The sequence below is a fragment of the Physeter macrocephalus genome, chromosome 9 (genome assembly GCF_002837175.3).
Source record: "Physeter macrocephalus isolate SW-GA chromosome 9, ASM283717v5, whole genome shotgun sequence".
In the NCBI taxonomy this organism is placed as follows: domain Eukaryota; kingdom Metazoa; phylum Chordata; class Mammalia; order Artiodactyla; family Physeteridae; genus Physeter; species Physeter macrocephalus.
This window is the reverse complement of record NC_041222.1, coordinates 17,433,984-17,457,997: the sequence shown is the minus strand read 5'-3', so window position 1 is coordinate 17,457,997 and position 24,014 is coordinate 17,433,984. Positions and strand designations below refer to the sequence as shown.

The 24,014-nt window shown below is 39.1% G+C and overlaps 1 protein-coding gene and 1 long non-coding RNA gene across 3 annotated transcripts in view; one reads left to right on the top strand and one right to left on the bottom strand.

Annotated features, from left to right (window-relative positions):
* LOC114486852 (uncharacterized) overlaps window positions 1-2,542 on the bottom strand; it is a 50,280-nt gene extending 47,738 nt beyond the window's left edge. The window contains exon 1 of the long non-coding RNA XR_003681163.1: window positions 2,496-2,542. This is a non-coding gene — a long non-coding RNA (uncharacterized lncRNA). The remainder of the gene's footprint in view (window positions 1-2,495) is intronic.
* A 338-nt stretch (window positions 2,543-2,880) lies between these two features.
* RAD23B (RAD23 homolog B, nucleotide excision repair protein) overlaps window positions 2,881-24,014 on the top strand; it is a 45,106-nt gene continuing 23,972 nt past the window's right edge. The window contains exons 1-5 of one of the 2 annotated variants that reach the window (XM_024126207.3): window positions 2,881-3,312; window positions 16,242-16,455; window positions 16,928-17,009; window positions 19,904-19,983; window positions 22,880-23,148. In XM_024126207.3, coding sequence (XP_023981975.1) covers window positions 16,402-16,455; window positions 16,928-17,009; window positions 19,904-19,983; window positions 22,880-23,148 — 485 coding nt within the window. In that variant the 5' untranslated portion in view covers window positions 2,881-3,312; window positions 16,242-16,401. The remainder of the gene's footprint in view (window positions 3,313-16,241; window positions 16,456-16,927; window positions 17,010-19,903; window positions 19,984-22,879; window positions 23,149-24,014) is intronic. The other variant, XM_024126206.3, reaches the window with a different exon arrangement.

Sequence of the window (24,014 nt, the reverse complement as noted above, 5' to 3'; positions counted from 1 at the left end):
CAAGCAAATAAAAAGTGATAATTTCAGGTAGAGCCATGAAAAACTTTAAACCAGGGTACTGTTGTACTATCACATGGAGTTTTGTGGGCCTCAGATGAGATTATCCATGGAAAGTGCCTCAAATGGTGCTTTGCCTAAAGGGTTAATGTATGTTTATTATATATTATGAAAGTCATTGGAGAAGTCCTCTGTGAGGAAGTAACTTATGACTTGGACCCTGAATGATGAAAAGGAGATAGTCAATTAAAGATCTGGGAAGAGAGTTTCAAGCTGAAGTAACCTCAGCTGCAAAGGCCCAGAGACGAGAACCAGCTTGGCCTGTTCAAGGAATGACAGTGAATGAGAGGGAGAGAGAAAGAAAGAGATGAGGCCAGAGGGTTTGGCAAGTATCAGATCATGTGAGCTCCCCAAGGCCAGGTAAAGAGTTTGAATTTTATTCTTAAGTATAATTAGGTATTAAGAACAGATGTGACATGATTTATATTTGAAAAAGACCACTCTGCTAGGGAGGTTGAAAAAAGAGTAGGGGCTTCCCTGGTGGCGCAGTGGTTGAGAATCCGCCTGCCGATGCAGGGGACACGGGTTCGTGCCCCGGTCCGGTTAGATCCCACATGCCGCGGAGCGGCTGGGCCCGTGAGCCATGGCCGCTGAGCCTGTGCGTCCGGAGCCTGCGCTCCGCTACGGGAGAGGCCACAACAGTGAGAGGGCCGCATACCGAAAAAAAAAAAAAAAAAAAAAAAAAGAAGAAAGAAAAAAGAGTAGAAGTGGAGAGACCAGTTGGGAGGCAGGGGAAAGATATTGATGCACTAGCCTAGGGTTGTAGAAGTAGAATTGGGAGAAATGGCTGAATTGGGGATATAACTTGGAGAATAAACTAGATAGGACTTGATAATGGATTAGGTGTGGTGGTTGGCGGGGGTGGGGTCGGGGGAGGAAGAGAGGGAAGAGATTTATCAGGGATGATGACTAGATTTTTGGTCTGAGCATCTGGGTAGATGGTGGTGCCATGAACTAAGATGGCGGAAAACTGGGAGAGGACCAGGTTTCAGAGGGAGGGGAGGTCCAGAGGGAATCAATGGTTCTGTTTGGCCATGGCAAGTTTCAGAGGCTTACTATATTTCAAGTGAAAATATTGTGTAGGCAATTGGCTAACTCTATCTATAGCTAAGGGGAGAGGTCCAGGCTGGAGGTATTTCAAAACAAGGGGCAGGATGAGATCACCTGGTAACTAGCAGTAGATATACAGGAAGATAGAAGGTGGAAGGTTAGATGCTGAATTACAATACAGGGAGATATGTGCTGTGAATGGGGCAACACCAGGTTAGTGGAGAGGGAGGCTGGTCAGCAAAATTCCATGGAAGCATTATATCCACAGAAAACCAAGCAGTGACATTTTATCAGTGAGGATGCTGGTCCAGAGAGGTAATTTGCAATTAGTCACACAGCTAGTGACCTAACTGTAACTTTATACTTGAACTACTTTAACTCAAACCCTATTAAGAGGCAGGATAGCCAGGCACCTAGGAACACAGGCTCTGGAGTCATTCTGCTTGGGTTCAAATTCTGGACCTGCCACTTACTAGGTGGGTGACTTCAGGTACATTACTCATCATCTCTATACTTCGGTTTTCTTATCTGTAAATGGGCATACTACAAATAGCTATCTACTTAGGGACTGCTTGCTATGTTCCTGGTACTAAGATTTTACATACATTATTCAACACCCCCCTCCAATAATCGATGAAGTTGAACGCTATTATTATCCCCATCTTACTGATGAGGAACCGAAAGCATATTTACGCATTCACAAATATTTACTGTGCCTGCATTACATGTTTCTTCGTGCTGGGGGTACATCAGGAGATACAACAAAGTCCTTGCCTTTGTGGAGCTTGTCTGTGATTTACTGAAAGGAGAAAGATGATAAACCTAATAAATATGTACATTATATGGCAATTAGAAGATGATAAATGCTATAGGAAAAACAGGGTAATGGAGCTAGGAAAGTTGCTGTTTTAAGTCGGGTATCCAGGGTAGACCTCTCTGAGAAGGCGACATCTGAGCAAAGATTTGAAGGAGGTGAGATAGCGAGCCACCCAGGTAGCTAGGGAAAGAAGACTCGGAGCGGAAACAGCAAGGGCGAAGGTAGGCTCTCAGGTGAGAGCGTTTGTCTAACATCCACCAACAACGCCTAGGGCCAGCCGTGAGAGTAAGATGTGAAAGGAAGGGGCTGTGTATCCAGTTCTAAGAACTTTGACTTTTACTCTGGGTGAGATGAGGAACCACTGGACAGTTCTGCCCGGGGGAGTGATATAACTTGACCTTGTATTTAGGCTCAAGGTCCATCAAGGCAGTCTAGCGCTGGAGTCAGTGCTCTCAGAATAAAAGAATCAGTCGCCAGCACAAGGATTCAGCCACACAGCAAGCGCCCTGCAAGCGCCGGCCCACTACTGTGGCTGTCACGATACTTTCACTTAAACCCCGCCCCGACCTACCGCCCTCTAGTTCTCCAGCTCCAGGGCTCCGCATCCACTCAGTCCGGTCTCCACGTAGCGCTTCCCCGGCTACGGATTGCGCAACTCAGACAACCGGGCGGAGCCTGGACGTGGGCGGAGTCTGGACATAGGCCGAGCAGCGGCGGGCTGGAGAACGCCCCGGCCGCAGACGCTCCATGGAAGCCCCGAGAACCCCGAGACGCCCACTGACTGCGCCTGCGCACGCGCAATCCAGGCAGCCGACATTCCAAAGCGGTAATCCGCGCCGCCCCGCCCCAATTCCGGGGCGGAGTTCTTGGCTGCGCCTGCGCACAGCCTCGCCGCACCCTACGCCTGCGCGTTCAGCCAGCCCGAACCCATCCCCCAGGTTTTTCGGGTGGGGGAGGGGGCGCGTCTCGGCGAGTCACGATGATGGCGGCCACCAGCCTGTGGTGAGGTAGCGGATTGTTTGCTGCTCTCGCAGAGCCCCTGGCGCTTTCTGCAGACTCAGTGGCTGGCGCCGGGCGCTTGAGGAAGCACGGTGGCCCGTGCTCGCGAGGAAGGCCGCAGTCGCGGAGGCAGCGGCGCGGCGCGGGTCCAGGGCTGGGGGAGAGGCCGCTCTGCAGGGCGAATGTGACAAGCCCCCACCCCCACCGCTTTCCTCCCGAGTGCGCGAGGAGCGCGGGCGACCCCGGGGCCCCGCCAGGCCACAGACCCCGCCCAGCGGCCAGCACCCGGAGCAGGCCCGGCAGCGGAGCTGCGCGGCGGCACCATGCTGGTCACCCTGAAGACCCTCCAGCAGCAGACCTTCAAGATCGACATCGACCCAGACGAGACGGTAAGAGCACTGAAAGAGAAGATTGAATCTGAAAAGGGTAAGATGCCTTTCCTGTAGCAAGTCAAAATTAATTTATGGGGCTTCCCTGGTGGCGAAGTGGTTGAGGGTCCGCCTGCCGATGCAGGGGACACGGGTTCGTGCCCCGGTCCGGGAGGATCCCACATGCCGCGGGGCGGCTGGGCCCGTGAGCGACGGTGAGTGCGGCGGGAGCGCGGGGCCCGGCACCGGGCAGGGGAGGCGCGCGAGGCGCCCGCCGGGCCTGGGCTTGGGGCGGTGCGGCGGGGCCGTGTGCGGGGCCCCGGCCTCAGCTTCTAGAGGGGCCCGGCGGCGCGCCCGAGCGGGGAGACCTCCGGTACACCCTAGAGGGCCCGGCGAGCGGGGTCTTGGACCCCGGGCGCTGGATGAGGCCTGCGGGCTCCGAGCGCGGGCAGGGCCCGGCGGCATGCGGCCCACCGGACCTTCAGAGTTGGCTGTGGGCTTTGTGGCAGGAGTAAGGGGAAGCAGTGGTCGGACACCGAAGCCCTGGTGGCAGATGGCGTGGAGTACACGCCCGCGGGGCACGGGAGGCCTCGGCCTGGGCGCTTTCGGCGGAGGGGCCAGAGGGGGAGGGGAGGTCAGGGCTGCCTCGGCGGTCGAACCGGGCTCCCCGATGGTGGGTGCACGGGTGGGGGAGGGAGATGTCGGCGTCACCACTGTCCCTGAGTGGACCTGGTTAGGCGCTGAGGTCTAGGAAGCGCTAACCGGAGATAATGAGCCTTAAGTTAAAAGTATCAGATTCCGTCTGCTGCACAGTGAGAGGCGAGTGGTGAGGGGTAGTGAAATGCATTCTTTGCCCCCTTTGCCGCAGAATTGGTGACCCTTTTATTTGCCTATATCTTGAATCGTTTCGCTGCAGTTCTCCCGCCACCCAACCCACACCCATGTGTAGATTGCCCTTTGAGCCCTCTTTGGTGGTGAAGTTTGTTGGATTAGAGCCCTTCAAATCCAGGCTCAAACTTAACTCCAGGTTAATGAGTTCCCTGTGTTAAAAGTCTTGAAGTTGTAGGAGTGGGAACTCTGCACCCAACCCCCAAATAATAGCCTTTCAGGGGAGAAAAAAAGAAAATAAAAACTTTGAATCTCTTCTGTAAACTCTTGAACACCTCAGAAGTTCACGTGTTAAATTCTCATGTCATCCTGTGTATTTGTGACTGCAAAAAGCCACTGTGTTGAAATCAGTACAACTTTTTGCCAAGATCTAAAAATGCCATTCAGTGTAAACTTACTTCTTGTGTTCTGGAATTGTGATGCTGTACACCATTGAGGTTGTCATAAGGCTGTATTTAAAGCAGCAATTTTCAGCCCATCTATATTTTTAAAAATAGGTGATTCAATTTTGGTGGAGATCTGGGGCCTTGGTGTTAGTTAATTAAATAATCCTGAGCTCCCATGTGTGGCTCTAACTTATTTGCTATGTGCCTGTTTTGCAAAGATGTGAAGATTAAATATTATTTAATTGGTGGTCAGTAAATGGAATCGATTATTAATCACTCCGTACCTTTGAGTGAGGGTATAGTGTTATGTTTTACCTATATCATTTAATCTAAAGTTTTCTACACCTTTAATTATTTAAAAAATGTAGTTCCCAACCTTTTTGGAATTGTGGTACTAAATGATTTTAGTTCAAGATGTTTAATTGTGTGTGTAAATATGCTGTGTGGTAAATTCTTAAAGGTGCAGGAGATAGCAATTTTAGATGAGAAATTCAGTGTTCTCAGAAGTAATTGACAACACCCTGTGGATTGCTATTACTAACAAAAATCATATTCTTCCTGAGTATTCCTTTACTGCTTGGTGTATACTTAGAAGTTAAAGGATGAAAGTTAAAATGCGGCTGTTTAATGTTTTCAGACAGAACTTTTCATAAAATGTTATTGACTTTGGATTTTTGTAGTGACAGGTGTTGGTGCTGCAGGAACTTTACCAGCTTATATTCACAGTTAATTCCAAGATTATTGAAACCTAAAGGATTTTTTTTTTTTGTAAATATCTGTGGATTTACTGAAGTTATGCAGTGACTTTCTACAGCTCCATTGAATTATTTATGTTTTCTAAGATTTGTATAGCTCTTTAGGCATTTTACACATTCTTTATCTTAGAGCCAATATTGTATTTGTATAGATTCTTAACCATACTTGCTGTTTTCCCAGTTTATTTCCAAGGGGATTTAAGTTATATGAAACATACTTCTAGAGGTATATTTTCAGAAAGCTTAGCTGTTACAGAGTTGCTTCTTCAGCTTTTTGTTGCTATTTGTCCAAATATAATTTTGTTGCTATTTATGTAAATATAAAAGCTAACATTGTTAGGCTGGGACAAGAAATGAAAACACTTAATCTGGATACACTGGAACATTTACATTAAAATGACTTGTGGGTTTCTACTTTAATGGGCTTAAATTTTAAAAATGGGAAAAATGTTAGAACTATTTTAATTCCATCTTTATAGTGATTTTTAATTAAATATTTATTTTTGATACAGTATTTGAGAAAATTCCAGTAAGAAAAGAAGCAATGAAAATTACATAAATAGAGGGAGACTGTAAGTGTCCTGTTTGTAATTTGTGAAAACTAGATAACCAAGGATTATTAGAAATAGATCTAAAATAAAGGGGAAAAAATAGGATTTTATTGAGACCTCTAGGGAGATTCGCATAAAATGAACAGATTTTGGTTTCTAAGACCTCTATTTTGGCTGCTCAAAGGTTTTATTTTTACCTAGAGGGAACTAAGAAACCTTAAGGAACTTAAGTAACTTGAGGTGGTGGGTATAGAAACTCTTGTGAGCTTGAGATGAGCAGGAGCAAAAATGAGTGAAAGGACTGAGAGATAAGAGGAATCATGGGAGTGAATCATTTGCTCAACCAGTAAATGTTCAGTGAGCTTTGACTGGCAGAACTGGAGGAGTACAGGGACATGGGGGACATGGTCTGGGTCATCTTGGGAGCCATATTGACATAGTCTTAGCTCCATCAGTAGCTATAGAGTAGATGCACAAAGTAGAAAAAGCAAGAGCATTTGTTTTTAAGGTGTTTGTATTTGCTTTAGTGTTTGAATGTTGAAAGTCCTCCCCTGCCTTTTTTTTAACAAGTGAAACTTTCTTAACATTCATTTGCCATTTTGTACCATTTACTTGACCATTACCATGCACTGCCTTTAGTGTTAACCATTACAAAACAGTGATTTTATTATTACAGTAATAATTCATCTCCTCATAAAATAACTGGGGAAAAAACCAACAGTAAGTTTCAGGTGAGACTTTAAATGCATAAGCTGAAATGTGATTGTATTATGTAAGTGACATCAAAGTCATGTGTATACATTGGAAGTTTTTGATAAGAGAATTGTGAAGATACAGTAGTTTTAAATTTCTATAGACAGTATATCTAATATGCTATTCAGTAATCTGCAAAGAATTAACCTCACTTTGTGGTATATTTGTGTGATGGTGATTATGCTATAAAATACTACTTGAGTACTAGTCTTGTACATGGGATTTACTAGCCATTATTTATTAGCAAATTGTTCCCATTGTGGCTTATTGTATTTTAACAGAGTTGTGCTGAAGATAGTACCTTATTATGGAAGTTCCCTAGATTATTAAAACATTAAGTAGTAAACATATTAAAACACTATATCACAGAGGTAAAACTAACGTTTCTTGGCATATTGGTAAAACAAAATACTGTAGTACCTGGGAAACCTGGTATGGTTTGTATCAGACCTTTGCTCTTTCTATACTTGGCACACAGTAGGCATTTAATAAAGATCTTTTGAATGAATTAAATACATTTTTTGGTGAATTGCCAAGTCAGTGATCCCTCAATGTTTGCATGTTGATTTATTTAATATTTGTTGAATACTTACTAAAAATCAGGTCTTGCTGTCATGGTGTGTACATTAGAGTGGAATAAATTAGTCAAAAAGCAAATTTTAAGAAACAGATAATGGTAAGAGTTATGTAGAGAATTGAAATAGGGTGAGGTAATTTGATAGTGCATGACTGGGTGGCTACTTTTAAATTGGTCACAGAAGGCCTTTCTAAATAAGGTGACATTTAAACTGAGATCTGAATAGTAAGCACTCAGAGATGGGGAGAGTGTTTTCTGTAGGGAAAGACCTTTAAGAGTGTGTTTTGGGAATCAAAAAAGGCCTGTATTGTTGATCAGGTAGTTGAAGGAGAAGAGAGGTAAGGGATTAGAGTTAGGCAAGGGGCCAGGGCCTGTAGGGCTTTGTAATAAACTGAAGGTTTTCAGTGTAAAATAGGCCTTTGGGGGCTTTTAAGCAGAGGAGAAAAATTATTTCTTTTATGATTTGAAAAGGTTACTTTGACTGCTGTATGGAGAATAGATAGTAGGAAGACCAGTTAGAAGGCTTGCACAACAGCCTTAAGGGGTCAAGGCTTTGATCAGGGAAGTAGGAGTGGAGATACAAAGAGAGGCGGAGGGATTTGAGATATGGTTGGGAGGATAGAGTTGAAAGAAGTTTTTGATGCATTGGAGTGGGGAAAATTGAGAAATCAAAGATGAAACATAGGTTTTGGTTGTATAACTTGTGTGAATACCTGTGTTCTTTCCTGAGATGTGGAGGGATGGGAGAGGGGCAGGTTTAGGGGTTGGGGTGGAAACGCAAGTTTAAGATGCCTATTAAACATTCAGGTGGAAATGACAAGGAGATTTGCTATGAATTTCCATCCCAAAGGGGAATTTGGGCTGGAGTTAGAGACATGACAATAAGCAGCATATATGTTTGACCTCAATCCATTGGACTGGATGAGATCATCTTGCCAGTCTTTTTCAGTGCCCATTCCTTGCAAAATTGAGTCCAAGTGCCTAGTTTATCCCTTATGTGTAATTAACTTCTCTGCTACTGGAATTGAGGAACCCTGGTGAGAATGTAGTGGGATGGGGCTTAGGGCTGAAGCCTGGGATGCTATAACATGTGGAGATTGAGTACTGAAGAGGTCAGTTAAGGAGCATCCTTTGAGGTAGGAGGAATCCAAGAGAAGAAAAAAGTTTCAAAGACGAGGAAAAGGTCAAATGTATATACTGCTTGAGAAATCAAAAGTAAGATAAGAAACTGACTTTTGGTTTTGGCAACTTGGAGGTCATTAGTGACCCTAATGAGTAGTCTCCATGGAGTGTTAGGGCCAGAATTTAGTGGATTGAGGAATGAATGGGAAACGTGAAAATGATCACAATAATTCTGAGCGTCACAGCCTATGGTAGGCATTGTTTAAAACACACACACACACACACACACACACCAGAATTGTGAAAAATATGTAATAGTGTATGTTTTAAAAAGAAGAAATGGAGACCAGCATGATTAGTAACTTGCCTGGGGTCACACAGTCAATGGCCTTGGTAGTTTCACTGTCTGTGAATGTTGGTCTTGCCCATTCTCTGACCTTCTGTTCTTTAATCGCTCATCCAGTGATCTTTCCTTCTACTCTACCTCAGTTATTCAGACTCATGACTGGTAACTAGCTCTTTCCCCCATCCACAGTAATCTGTTTTTAGTATCCCACTTTAACTTCCCTCTGATTCCAATGCTAATGAGACTTACAGTCTCTTCCATCCATACACCTTTTCACTGACCCTCCCCTCGTTTTATTGCTTCCACTTTTGCCCAGCTAAAATAGAGTCAGTGACTATAATCACTCCCTTGCAAGGGTCAAGTATAGCATGTCTCTTGAGCCAGGCTGCCTAAGTTTCAATCCTGGCCTTAGTACTTGCTGTGTGATGTGACCTTTGGCAAGTTACCCGATTTTGTGCCTGTTTCCTCATCTGTAAAAAGAGAATACAGCCATGGAAGTACTAACCTCACAGGATTGTTTTGAAGTTTATATGAGCTTGAGATGATACACAGAGTGACAGTGCTTAACGACATGGTCCCACTCTCACTCCATTGTTCTTGTTTGAAAAACTCCAAATATGATTAAATTCAAGTCTGTGTTTGTGCTTGCACCTGTGCAGCTAGAAGGCAAACACATAGGCACCTTGACTTGTCTCACTTAAATTCCTGAACAATAATCGTAATCACGCCCTTGTAGTGACAGTCATACATTTCACTATTCACTTTTCCACTGTCATAGGCAGATTTCATATCATCTTCTCTTTATTTTCAATCAGTGACCCTAGATTTTAGGTTTTATTGAAAATATAGAAACAGTCGGGACAGAACTTTTACAAGATCCTACTAGAGCTCCCTACCTGCTAGCCTCCTTTTATTGTGGAGATTGCTATGTATTGTGGATGGTGCTATCTAAGGCCAATCCCCCCCCCCCACTTTTCCACAGCATCCTAAACTCTTGTCGTTTATGAAGGACATCACTCCATCAGTTCTCCTTTTCTACATCATTGATTTTTCCATTTCTAAATTTATTTATTTATTTATTTATTCATTCATTCATTTCTGCATTGGGTCTTCACTGCTCTGCGCGGGCTTTCCCTAGCTGCGGGGAGCAGGGGGCTGCTCTTGTCTGTGGTGTTTGGGCTTCTCACTGCAGTGGCTTCTCCTGTTATGGCGCACGGGCTTAGTTGCTCCGCGGCACGTGGGATCCTCCCGGACCAGGGCTCGAACCCGTGTCCCCCTGCATTGGCAGGCAGATTCCCGACCACTGTGCCACCAGGGAAACCCAATTTTTCCATTTCTAGAGTATCTAAACATTTTCCTTGTCTTAATAAAACCCTTACTTGTCTCCACATTTGTCTACTCCCCCATTTCTCCCTCTTCCTTACATCAGAACTTAAGAGTAGCTGTTGGGTCTCCTTTTTTTTTTAACATCTTGCTCTTTCAAATACATCATGCTATTCCTAAACTAGAGAAGAGTTTTCTCCCACTTTGTAGTTGCCCTGTGCCCTTGAGTATAGTACTTAAATCTCTTTTCTTGTGAGTAAAATGGGAGTAATAATAATTTACCTGCCTTCCTCATAGAGTTGATGTGAAAATCAGATAATAATTTACCTGCCTTCCTCGTAGAGTTGATGTGAAAATCAGATGAGATTATGGATCTGAAAATTTTTTGGTAAATTGTGAAATCAGAAATAAATCTGTGCAATTTCTTTTTTAACAAGTCCTGTTTACAGTTATTTTGATCAGTGTTTTCACTGTCCTTTTTGAACAAGGTTTGTATAAGATATCCTCATTTTCTTAGCTTGATGTAATCAGCAGTTTCAGTGTTGAGAGCAGTGTTCTGCCTTTTTTAGCTTGGAAATTGAGATTATTTGATAGATAATGTATAAAATTTCTGTTGCCTTTGGAAAGAAATGTGCTAAATTTAAGCCTGCTGCAGAACAGTGAATCCTGCTGAAGGACACCATGTCTGTTCCCTATAAGGTTGGATAAATACATTCCTTGTGTAATGTCTCAAAGAGCTAATTTTATAATAGAATGAACTTTATAAACCCTTTAACATTACATATCCCTATTCCAGCAGAGGAAGTAGACCAGCTACAAACTAATACGGATGAATAGGTCCTAGATACTCCAGCAGGTAGATAAAAATTGTTCTTTGTCTCTCCCTCCGCCCTCTCCGCCACACACGTCTGGTTGAATGAGGTAGGTGGCTTCTTTGTAGTAGGTTAGATCCATTCTCTGCCTGTATAGAAACTTTAAAATTTACAAGTAACTTGGGAGTTTCTACTTTTCAATCTTCAAAGTCTGTGTCTGTTTTGATTGTTGAAACCATACTGTTAGGAATATATTTTATTATAGAAGAGATTAAATTGGCGTAAATAGGTAGGTTTAGGAGCCTGAATACGATAGTTTCTGTGGGGGAAAATTAATTCTGTATTGAAAATTATATTTTAAAAAGTAACCTTTTGGATCATAACCCTAATTTGAGAATTGGTTGCCTTTGTTTACTGTTTATCCACATATTATTAATACTGTAGTCTTATTCTTTCAGTTAAAAAAATAATAATAACTCTTGTGCCACATTTTTTTCATTCCTTGGGTCCAGTGGGGAGATTTTTCCTGTTGCACGGATGTCAGCCGACATCTTCATAATCAATTCTGTTTTTAGAATTAGCAGAAACCGACTTTGTGGAAGAGATTCAGGAAATACTCTTGGTGCCTGCACCAGTTTCTCAAAGGGAAGGATACCACCCAAGGAACCAAAAAGGAAAAAGCTTTGCCCATAGCGTAAATCTATGAAATCCTTTTGTAAACATATTTGGCTTTAGGTCTCTGTTTCCTTTTGCTAATGGTTTAATTGCCAAAACTTATTTGCTCTTACTAATTTTTTAATTTGCTAGGCTATGTAGTGTTAGAACTACTGTCCAGAATTTTCTTTTTTAGTGAAATCTCTTAAATTGCAGCATATACTTGTGTTATATTAGTAATGGCGGCCGGGGGGTGTGTGTGATGAGACTTTTTTTTTTTTCTTTTAAACTATTTAAATTTCCTCTTAAATTACTAAAAATAATCCAGGCTTGTTATAGTAAGCAAAGCGTATAAAGTAAAAGAACGAAAGGCTTTAGGCTCCTGGTCTAAGTAACCACTGTTGGATTCTGTATATGGTTCTGGTCTTTTTAAAAAAAAATGTACATATAATACATAAACACAACAACACTATGTTTTTAAAAATCAGTTGCTTAGCAACTAGCTTTTGTCCCTTAAAGATAATATTTCATCCAGTCATTTATATGTGCATGCATTCTGTGAATATCTTTCATATATAGTCATCGTTCTTATTGTATTGCATAAGTATTCAAATGGATGTATGAGCAGTAATGTATTTTACCATTTCACCATTGATGGATGTTTAGGGTTTACAGTATTGCAACCAGTAGTGTACTGCACGTATTTTGTTCATATATCGTTGAAGTATTTGTGTGAACATCTCTTTAGCATTGATTCTTAGAGGTGGAATTATTGTATCAAAGGATGGCAGATTGCCTCAGAAATGCCTGCAACAGTGTTCACAAATCTCAACAGTATTTGTTGTTCTCAAATACTAATGTCCATCTGAGTTACTAGCCAGGATTCAAATAGTGATCTAGCACAGAATAAATGAGATAAACATTGTGAAGCTCTTTGTACACTGCCTGACGCATGGTGAGTACGTAGCACCCATGAACTATTATAACAGTAATGAGGAAAATACGCTGTAGCATTGAGGAAGCTGGGTTATTATATGAATATTCAATTGCTAACCTAATCAACAAGCAGTAGTTCTAGAAATCTTACGCAAAAGTTATGTGTAAGAAGACTGACAACGCAAAACATCATAGTACTATGGAGATAAGATTTATAAGACATTTTTATATCTGAAACATACAATTTAAATTCGTTGAGTGGAAAGAACTACTTTTAATGGTGGTTGACCTGAACTAGGGTAGTGCCATGGGATGCAATATAGTGTTCACATTGGGAAGTAGTTAGATGGTAAGTTGGAACCACTGGATAAATGATTTAATGTGAGGAATATAGGAGAAGGAAGAGACAAATACCTCACAAGGGAATGGGATGAAAAAGGATAACTGATGTGCTTTTGTGTTGGCACTTTTTCATAGTGATTATCTCCCTTTTGGGGAAAAAATAAAAGCCATGTCAACTATGTTTAGTATTAGATGTTGAATATATTTTTCTTTTAAAATGCACAATTTCATAAGAGAAGTATGTGGCTAGAAAAAATTTGACTTCTTGAGTGTTAACCATGCATTGTCTCTAGCTGAATCAATGATAAACTCCCATTCTTTCTCTAGGGGGAAATAAGCAGCAAAATGAAAGTTTAGTTCCTGCTTCTTGTTTGTTAGCCTTGGAGAAGCCTGGTTATTTACTGGGCTCATAGTGCTCAGTTTTAGATCCATCCTGTTGAGATGACTTATTGGAAGTAATTGGCACGGGGCTCAGCACAGAGGAGTCATAACTACATCGGCTGCTGGACATAACCTTTCCAAGAGAAACCACGTGCAGAGTTGCTACCTTTTCCTTCTTTGCAACATCCAGAAAGAAGGCCTTTCTTTATAGCTGTTTTAAAGTGTGCTCAATTTGATTGGGTTAGGGAAGACTTAGACAAAGTAATGTAGAAATGGTCTTTCAGCAATTACATTATGGTTGAAATGCCTATGGGACATCCAGTGAAGGTGTCAAGTAGAGAGTCAGGAGAGAGCTGGGCTAGAGATACACATGACATATGAATGGTTCTTAAAACTAGGAGTAGATGAAATGGATTATCCTAGAAGTCTATGTAGAAGAAAAGGCAGTTTTGGGCATAACCCTAAGTAACACTTAAAGGTCTGGCCAAGGAAGAGGATTTCAAAAAGGAGTGAACAAAGAGATAGGAGGAAAACCAGAAGAGTGTAGTGTATGGAAGCCAAAGGAAGACAGTGCGAAAAGGAGAGATGGGTCAGTACTGTCAAATGTGGCAGAGAGGTCAAGTAATACTATAGAGAAGGACTAAGAAGTGTCTGATGATGATGTTGCTGAATTTAGTGGTACTGGTGAGGGCAGTCTTAATGGAATTGTGGGAGTAGCACTACTGCAGAAAATAAGCTGCAAAATGAGAACAAAGTCTGTGCTTCAGTTTATCAGCATTGTGTTGCACCCTGGAGTAATAAGTGTGGGGTTATGAGTAAGTAAAGACAATGTATAGTTAATTTTTTGAAATTACTTGAGACTAAGGGGAGGAGAGGGTAGCTCACAGGAGATGGATTGTGGGGGGGGTTGTGTGTTTTTAAGATGATAGAGAATTGGGGCTGTTTAAGTGTGAATGGAAATGAACTGGCTTTGAGGGAGAGGTTGAAAATAAAACTCGGCGGTGGTGGGGAGTAGGAAACATAATGAATTTAGCAAGGTACTTGAGAACAGGAATTAGATTTGAAGAGAGGGATAGCTTTCATTTAGTAGGGAGGAAGATTGAGATTAGGTGGATCTGGATGCAAAAAACCATGTGTCAGATTGGTAGCAGAAAGTTGAGGGTGTGAGTTCCTGTGGTGTCTTCTGTGCCTTGAAGTAGAAAATGGTCATCTGCAGGGGGTTGGTGGGGAGTGTTGGGAATCAGATTTAGAGGAGAGTACGGGTTTCAGATAACCTCTTGGAGGAGGGAGGAGAGGGCTAACCAGGGGAACAGAAGGATTGGGGGTGTTGTTCTTTTTCTCCAGTAACATTTAGAAGACTGGATATAAATGTGCATAGGCAGCTGGTTAGACATTAAAGGTGAGATGTGTTAGCTATGTGAGGTAGAAGAGTATGACACCACAGTGGTTGAAGTAAATTTTATTTTGAGTACTGACAAATTCAACTGTGTTGGTCCAGATGTGGAGTTTTGCCTGGTTCGAGCAAAAGAAAGGCAAACAAGTCTGTGATGTTAGGAAGAAAGCGATAGAAGCAGTGGCATTATTGTCCAAGCTGAATAGAGCTTGCAGTAAAGATCAGAATGATTGAAAGTAGAGGCTCAAGAAACCAAAGTTGTAAAGAGATGCAAGACCAGGTGTAGTGAAGAGTTACTGAGAGAGCTGGTGGGAATAGGAGATTGGCACTTATCATTTCAAAGAGCATTTTGGGGATGGTGAGATTCAGCCTGTGTCCTGAATAACTGTGAGTAGATGACTTAAGTGGTTTGGAAGTAAAGATCATTGGGTTGAGGTTAAAGAACAATGCCAGAAGTTTGGGCAGGTCAGGGAACCTGGTTCCAAATCTAGTTTACTTATTTTCTTTTTTTTTTTTTTGATGCAGTTGTAAACAGGATTGTTTACTACAAGGTATTTTTTTTTCATCTTTATTGAGATATACTTCAAATACTACAAAAGTTCACATATTTTCTTTGACACATGACCCAAGGTGGTTTTGCTGCGTTGAATCCACACACACACACACACACACCCTCTGCCCAAAAAGTGTCAAGGTGTCCTGGCATATTGCCCACAAAACATTATATCATTTGATACCCTCATTCTGAGAGTGTGTCTCTTCACACTTAACACCAAAAATTGTTCAAGACAGTCTTTTCCAGTATGACTGTCTATTGGATTAATAATGTCTGACATTAAAATTTGTGCTTTTGGTTACTAATGATGTTGAGCTTTTCTTTTTATTGGGTGTGTAATTGTGAATTGCCTGCCCCTGTCATTTGTCCATTTTTCTGTTGGCACAAGAACCATTTTCTACCATTTCTCTTAATTTATTTTATTTGCATTTTTCCTTTTTTATGTGTCTTGTTATTTCTATTTGAGTTGTGTGCTTAGTTTATTAATTTTCCTTCTTGTTTAATAATAAACATGTTTAGTGTTAGTCTATGATTACTTTTTAACCACATCATATAGGTATTGTTATGTAGAGTTCTCATTGTTATGTTCTTAGTATTCTTTAATCACAGTTTTGATTTCTTTGAAGCAATGTTATTTAGTAGTAAAATGACTAGAGGGTTTTTTTTGTTGTTTGTCCTCTTTTCCCACTCTTAATCATATATATAGCGGGTTGAGATTCTTGTGATGGATTTCCACTTTGGGGATATCAGAATAACAGTGATGCTACTGGCCCACTTCACGAAGATCAGTATAGCAAGGGTGATTTATGTGGCATTTGCAAAATATTCTGCTGTAAAGCTTGGAGTCAGAAGAGCTGGCTTTGGATTTCAGCTACTACTTACAGTAGCAATGTGATTTGGGGAGGAACCCTCCCTTTTGTATCCCTATCATGACAGTTTTCCACTTAAAGCTCAGAGCTATCAATTCAGACAGTTTTTAGAAGAATTCTGGGAACTGAAGGAAATGGAATTTTCCCCTTTGATTCCTGGTCATTTAAAGTGAAATTTAGTTACATTATGTCTCCTTGCCTTTTTTTTTTTTTTTTAACTCCTGTGCCACCCTACTTCAGAAATTGATTATACTCGTTTTCTAAGTATCAGTACTTCATAATGAACCTGTTGTCATGTAATTTTAGGGATGGAAGACCATAAAGATCATGTATTCCAGTCCCTCTTTATAGATGAGACTGATGTTGAGGAAAACTGAGCTACTTGTTCAAGATCATTGAAGTAATACAGTGGTTCTCCACTTTGGCCGAACTTTGAAACCAACTGTAAAGCTTTTCAAAAATATTGATGTCCAGACCCACCCTCAGAAATTATATTTTAATTGGTTTAAAGCTCCCTCAGGTGATTATAATGAAACATTAGCCACTTTTAAAGTGAATAATTTGCCTTTTAACATTCACATTTAACTTTTTTTTTATTATTGTGGACAAGACCACTTTATTTCTTAGACCTTTTAGATTAGAGAACTTTACTTTCTTAACTCTGTGAGAAATAAGCCCATAAACTTTATAGTGAGAATCAAAACTTTCTGCTTTTGAAACCTTTATTTTGAATAGACTTATAAAGTCAACTGGTAAAGTCTTTTTTTTAAAAACTACGTGGAACAGATGGTAAAACAGTTTGTACTTATCATACCTAGTAGTACGGGTTGTTAATAATGGGTCTTTTTGATGTAATATTATAAAGACATGATCTTTGAAGTTTTTGGAGTCATTAATAGTATGTATAAAATTTTTATCTTGCATAATTTGTTCAGATTCTGGATTTTCATTTGTTTAGATTTTTTCAAAAATTAAAAAATTTTTTCCTATAGGTAAGAGCACTGAAAGAGAAGATTGAATCTGAAAAGGGTAAAGATGCCTTTCCTGTAGCAGGTCAAAAATTAATTTATGCAGGTATGCATTAAATGCTGAAATTAATATGCCGTTTTCTTGTGTACTGTGCCATTCTTTTAGTTTTAGAAATTGCCATCTTACAAACTGTAGTGTATACAAATTGATTGTCAGAAACATTGTACAGATAAAAGCAGAGAATGAACAGTCATTTGAATGTTATTAATATTCAGTCCTCTCTTTTTTCACATTTGCTTTATATATTTCTCCATCCAGTGATGTTAGATAGTTTTGCTTATTAGTTTTATCGTTTGTAAGTATTATGTAACTGGCTGTATTTGTTTTGCTTTGTTTTTTGAATTAAAAAATTTTTTATTGAATTAGTTTGTGTGACATTGTATAAGGTGTACAGGGTGTTACTCTGATACACTAATATATTGTAATATGATTGCCAGTGTAACGATATTTATCAGATTACATGATTAGCAGTACAGTGTTATTGTCTGTGTTCATTATACTGTGCATTAGATCTCTATGGCTTATTTACTACTCATTAGAAGTTCGTACTCTTAAACACCATCACTCTTATCTCCCCCACGCCCCATACCCTTGGTAACCACCAAGGTAAAATACTCTTTTTTTATAAGTTTAGGTTTTTAGATTCCACATATAAGTGATATCGTACTTAGCATAATGTTCTCAAGGTTCATCATGTTGTCGCAGACGGCAGGATATCTTCTTTCTCATGGGTGAATAATATTGTGTATATGGGTCATGTCTTTTTTATTCATTCATCCATTGATGGGCATTTTGGATTGTTTCCATAGCTTAGCTATTGTGAATAGTGCTGCTGTAGAGATGGGAGTGCATATGTCTTGTCAAAATCCTGTTTTCATTTTCTTTGGGTATATACCCAAAAGTGGAATTGCTGGATCATATGGTAGATCTGTTTTTAATTTTTTAAGGAATTTCCATATTGTTCTCCATAGTGGTTGAACCAATTTACATTCCCACCAACACTGTATAAGGATTCTTTTTTCACCACAACCTCACCAGCCCCTCTTGTTTCTTGTCTTCTTGATGATAGCTATTCTAACAGGTGTGAGGTAATACCTCGTTTTGATTTGCATTTCCCTGATGCTTAGTGATGTTGGGCCTCTTTTCATCTGTCTGTTGACTATTTCGATGTCCTCTTTGGAGAAATATTGGTTTACTCTGCTGATTTTTAATCAGATTGTTTGGTTTTTTGTTATTGAGTTGACTGAGTTCTTTATATATTTTGGATATTAACCCCATATCTGATATATGGTTTTCAAAAATTTTCTCTCATTTTGTAGTTTGTTCCATTCTGTAGAATTCTTTTCATTTTGTTAGTTGTTTCTTTTGCTGTGCAGAGCTTTTGAGTTTGGTGTAGTCCCATTTGTCCATTTTTTTTGTTTTATTTTTTGTGCTTTTGGTGTCATGCCCAAAAGATTATTGCCAAGACCAAAATCTCTGACTTTCTTCCCTACATTTTCTTCCAGGAGTTTTATGGTATCAGGCCTTATGTTTAAGTCTTTGATCCATTTCAAGTTCATTTTTGTGAGTGGTGCAAGATAGGGGTCCAATTTTATTGTTCTGCACGTGTTTCTTCAGTTTTCCCATCAAGCTGAGCATCTTTTTTAATCTATTGAAATGAAACCATTTATACTGATTATGTGTATTAATGTACTTGGAATCATTCCTGTGAAATTAAATTTCAGTTTATCTGTTTTTTAAATAAAATACCAGAATTGAAGAATACAGAAGACCTTATATGTCAAAAGACACTATAAATAAGTGACAGGAGAAGAAAGATTAATATTCAGATTATATAAAGAGCTGTTACAAATCAGTAAGGAGAGGATGACCCAATTAAAAAGCAAAAAAGGATATGAATAGGAAATTGTAAATTAACTAGCCTCACTAGTAACCAGGAAAATGTGTGTTAAAAATAGACTTGATATGTGAATTTTGTGGAGAAAATTCTTTTCTTTGTTCTTGAGAAGAAATACTGAGCACTGTCATTGTGGATGTCGGTAAGGTGGATCTTGAGTTGCCCATGGATTCTTGTCTCTTCCTACATAGAGATTTTGAAGTATTTTCTTAACTGAGGTGGTTTAGAGGAAACACCAGCCCTGTGATGAGGAATCAGAAGCCCGAAGAGGTGCATGTAGTTGGTGGCAGACATAAAACTAGAGTTTCTGCTTCCTAGTCTTGGCCTGTTTTTTCAATCCTATGCAGAGTAGAGACACTATTCCCTTTTGTCTTAATGCTTACATCTTTTGATTCAATAACTTTTTAAAAATGGAAAACGAATTTCAAGGAAAAGGAAGCCTGAAGGTATCCTGACCTCACGTTTGTCCTTCTGCATGACTAAAATCTTACATAGTCTGTGTGCCTTACTCAGTTCTATATTATCTTAACCATTTCTGTGTACCAGCTCACTATGAGTATCTTATGTTTATAGCAGTGGAACATTTCTGTGTTGCAGGTATCCAGTATTTGTGGTAGCAGGCAGGCAGTTCTTTTTTCTTTCCATCAAGAGGGATTATAGGTTATTCCAGGGAAGGGGTGGGGAATCCTTGAGCATCTCAAAATTGAATTTTATTTGTCTTCATGGTCTCCTCTTACTCAGGACCTAGTTAATATTTCCTTACCCAGCAAGTCTTTTTTATTATAAGTAATAATTTTTAAGAAATGCTTGGGATTGAGATATCTACATACAGTATATGAGTTTGCTATCTTTTAGTCAAATGCTTATTTATGCCTTCTTAACTAATTATGTATCCACTTATGTTTATCTTGGCTGACTGGTTAATCTTTTTCTTTGGGGGAAGTTTTAATTGATAGAATTGATGTTGGTGATTGTTTTAACCTCAGTTAGTGTAAGACAAAGTTACGGTACCTTCAGTAATGTTTTTTTCTTAATGTGCTAGGCAAAATCCTCAATGATGATACTGCTCTAAAAGAATATAAAATTGATGAGAAAAACTTCGTGGTAGTTATGGTGACAAAAGTAAGTTTCAACCTCGTTGTATATATCTTTATGCATGTGAGTTTAAAAAAAAAAGATGATCCCAAGTCTTGCTTTACACTTTCAAGTGAAAACAGTTTATACACATCCATAGTGGCATGCACTTAAATTAAAGGTTTTAACAGTTTGCTTTGAGTCAATTATAAGTTAATAGTTTTATATATTTGTAGTTTGAGCATAATTTTAAATATGTCAAAACAACTGATATGTGAAGTGTCATGTTAAAAATTATTAGGTATTGTTGGATTAGTAAAATCACTAATTGTGTAATTATTAGAGAATGTGATTCTTAGAAATTGAATAAATGTTTCTTATTTTGTAGTTTTTGATAAGAGTGCCTTAAAAGGATTTGCTAAATGATGTACTAGACCTAACAAATACTTCAGGGCCGAAAAGACATATAGATTAACAATTTCAGTGATATTTCTTAGCCAATGGGATAGATTTTTAGAAACTAAAAAAGGGAAAAGACAGCTAAGAGAATGATGGAATGATTATTGTGAGAAGGTTTTTAACAGGAACTTTTTTGTGATTTATTGGACTGAAATAAAAGTCAAAAGGTTTTCTCTAAAGCAGAGAATGAATATGGATTCTTTCAGGATTTTTGTTTTATTTATATACTTGTTTAAAGACATAAACATGCAGTAGAGAGTTAAGACAAATAGAGGAGTGGTGGTGCTCATGATACTTTTAGGACTGAATTATGATCCTAAATTCCAAACTCCTAATAATCTCAGAAGAGTAGTGTTACTTGTAGCACCCAAAATAAGTTTAAATAGGTAATTGGAAACCAGTTTGTCAAAGACTGAAAATAGAATAAATGTGAATCTTTTTTAAAGTCTCAAAGTAATTGATATATACAGTAGAAAACAAAGTTGAACAAGTAAATTTTTTTTAACATCTTTATTGGAGTATAATTGCTTTACAATGGTGTGTTAGTTTCTGCTTTATAACAAAGTGAATCAGTTATACATATACATGTATCCCCATATCTCTTCCCTCTTGCGTCTCCCTCCCACCCTCCCTATCCCACCCCTCTAGGTGGTCACAAAGCACAGAGCTGATCTCCCAGTGCTATGCGGCTGCTTCCCACTAGCTATCTATTTTACATTTGGTAGTGTATATATGTCCATGCCACTCTCTCACTTTGTCCAAGCTTACCCTTCCCCCTCCCGGTATCCTCAAGTCCATTCTCTAGTAGGTCTGCGTCTTTATTCCCGTCTTGCCCCTAGTGAACAAGTAAATTTTAATTATAGCATACTTTTGTAGTGAGAAACGAAAAGCAGCTGAACAGTTTACATGTACTGGACTTAATTTTTTTTTAATCTATTAAGAACCATATTGATTTTGCTAATTTAAGCACTTATTAAATGTTAAACTTTAAATACGCAGGAACAGAATCATATGAGGAAACTTTGCCTCATCTAATTTTTTCAAAAATTGTGGGTACACAACACAAAATTTACAGATTTAACCATTTTTAAGTGTTTGGTTCATTGGCATTAAATACATTCACATTGTTGTGTAGCCATCACCACCATCTGTTTCTAAACCTTTTTTCATTTTCCCAAACTGAAACTCTGTACCTGTTAAACAGTAACTACCCATTTCCCCTGCCCCCCAGCCCCTGACACCACTGTTCTCCTTTCTATGAATTTGACTACGCTTCATACCTTGTATAAGTGGAATCATACAGTATTTGTCCTTTTGTGACTTGTTTATTACCCTTAGTATAATGTCTTCAAGGTTCATCCACATTGTAGCATGTGCCAGAATTTCTGTCCTTTTTAAGGCTGAATAGTATTCCCTTGTCTCGTTTTATCATACATAATACATAGTGGAAAATGTGGTAGCCACACATTTGGGTATGTATTTGTTATGGTCTTATTTCCTTTAGTATTATAGTAATAACATTGACTCTTTAGAACATAACTAAGAGTTAAGCAGGGTAGATAAGTCCCATCCTCCTGCCTTGCATAAGGCACTTTTTTCCAGTACACTCTATACTAGCCCAAATAGAAAAAGGCACAAATCCACTCATTGCATTTACAGTTTGTTGATTTATACTTGGGGCAGATTATGTTGAATTTTAATCTCATCTTCCATCAAATCAGTTACCTCTTCACCTTAGGTAAGTTATGAGCTAATCAGGTAGTGAGCATTGATAGGCTGTAGGAGAAGAATAAAACTCACATAATATGATTTTTACCCATATGTAATTGATTTTTGCTTGGTGGGAATGTTTATGGCTCTGATTCTAGTTCAGAAAGTGCTGAGCATGCGGTTATTACTTTATTTGGCCTTTATTTGTCGGTTTAACTGTATACACATCTCAAAAGTTACGTTAATCTCTTTGTACTTACACCTATTGGCTTGTAGTCAATATTGGGATTTTCTTCCCTCTAAAATACAGCAGACTATCTGGCATGTTTATTAATCATACTTCTGTTTATACTTTCATTTCAAGAAAGTTATTTTTGTTGCTTTCAAATGACGATAAATACTTTGAAGTTGTAACCAAGAAACTTTAATTGTGAAGTTTTGAGGGGGGATTATGGGGTTCTTTTTTTGGATACGCATTCTGTACGTTTTAAAATATTTGCTTCTTTTGGTTCTTTTTCATAATGATCCAAAGACTGAAACCATTGGCTAAAGCTAGTGGAAGTTGATAGTTAATATATATACTCTCATCAGCTTTGAAAGAGTAACATAAATAGTGATTCAGATTGCTGCTATTGATCACTCATTATGTCACCTTACAAAATTATTTTCAAGTTACAAACTTGTATTAGTGTTATGTTTGTTTGTAGCATCCAGAGATCAAGTAATAATGCAGTGTTTTATCATAATGCATTATTTTGATTTGTAATGTGTTTAGCCCAAAGCAGTGACAACACCAGCACCAGCTACAACTCAGCAATCAAATTCTGCCACCACTACCACAGTTAGTTCCTCCACAGCACCAGCTGTGGTTCAGGCCCCAACCCCTGCCCCCTCTTTGGCTCCCACTCCCACACCTGCATCTGTCACTCCAGCATCAACGACAGCATCTTCTGAACCTGCACCTGCTAGTGCAACGAAACAAGAGAAACCTGCAGAAAAGCCAGCAGAAACACCAGTGGCTGCTAGCCCAACATCAACTGACAGGTAAGAACTGGATTCTAGGAAATTGTATAGGAATATGTTCATAACAGTGACTTCATGAATGTATTTATTTTGACTATTGTTTTGATCAAACTAACTTTCTATCTACTATGTTAAACTTTTTCTAAACTTTGAACCCTGACTAAAGCAGTATGCTTGTGTCTGTTCCGTAATCTGAATTTGTATACTGTGCATTGTTTTTTTTTCTCCCAGGGTGAAGGGAAAGGGGTCAAAGTCATTATTCACTTTGTGTTGAAAAGTTAGGAAATACAAATGACCAAAAAGAAGAAGAATTATAAAATAATCTGACAGTATATTATAGCTTGACACATTATAAATAACTTGACATTTGTCCCCCAATCATTATTATATTTGACCTATATTCTTTGACTATTGTCACATCTATCATAAACATCCTTCCATGTCAGTAAATTTTTCCAGTTGCTACATAATACTGTGTTTGGGTCTAACATTTGTTAGGTCTTAACCTTAGAAAAGAAATTAACATCTTTGGATTTTTCCTCGTCTGTAAAATGTGGATGACAGCAGAACCTATCTCATAGAGTTGTTATAAGGATTAAATGAAATAAGTGTAAAAGATATGAAATAGCACATGGCACACAGTATGTGCTGAGTAAGTATCTGCATCTTTGTGAAGTTGTATAGAAATTTAAGTTTTTGCCTATGTAGATCTTTAGAACAGAAGAAAAAGTGCTGGGATATTTTGGGAGCAAAAAAAAGTTCTTGTGGGAAGTTGGCAGTTAGGATTATTGAGTAGTTTGTGACAAAGGTTTTTTTCCCCAATGATAAATAAAATAACCAAAACAATGCTTCAGTTCTCTTGGCTGGAAATCATACACGGGAATCTC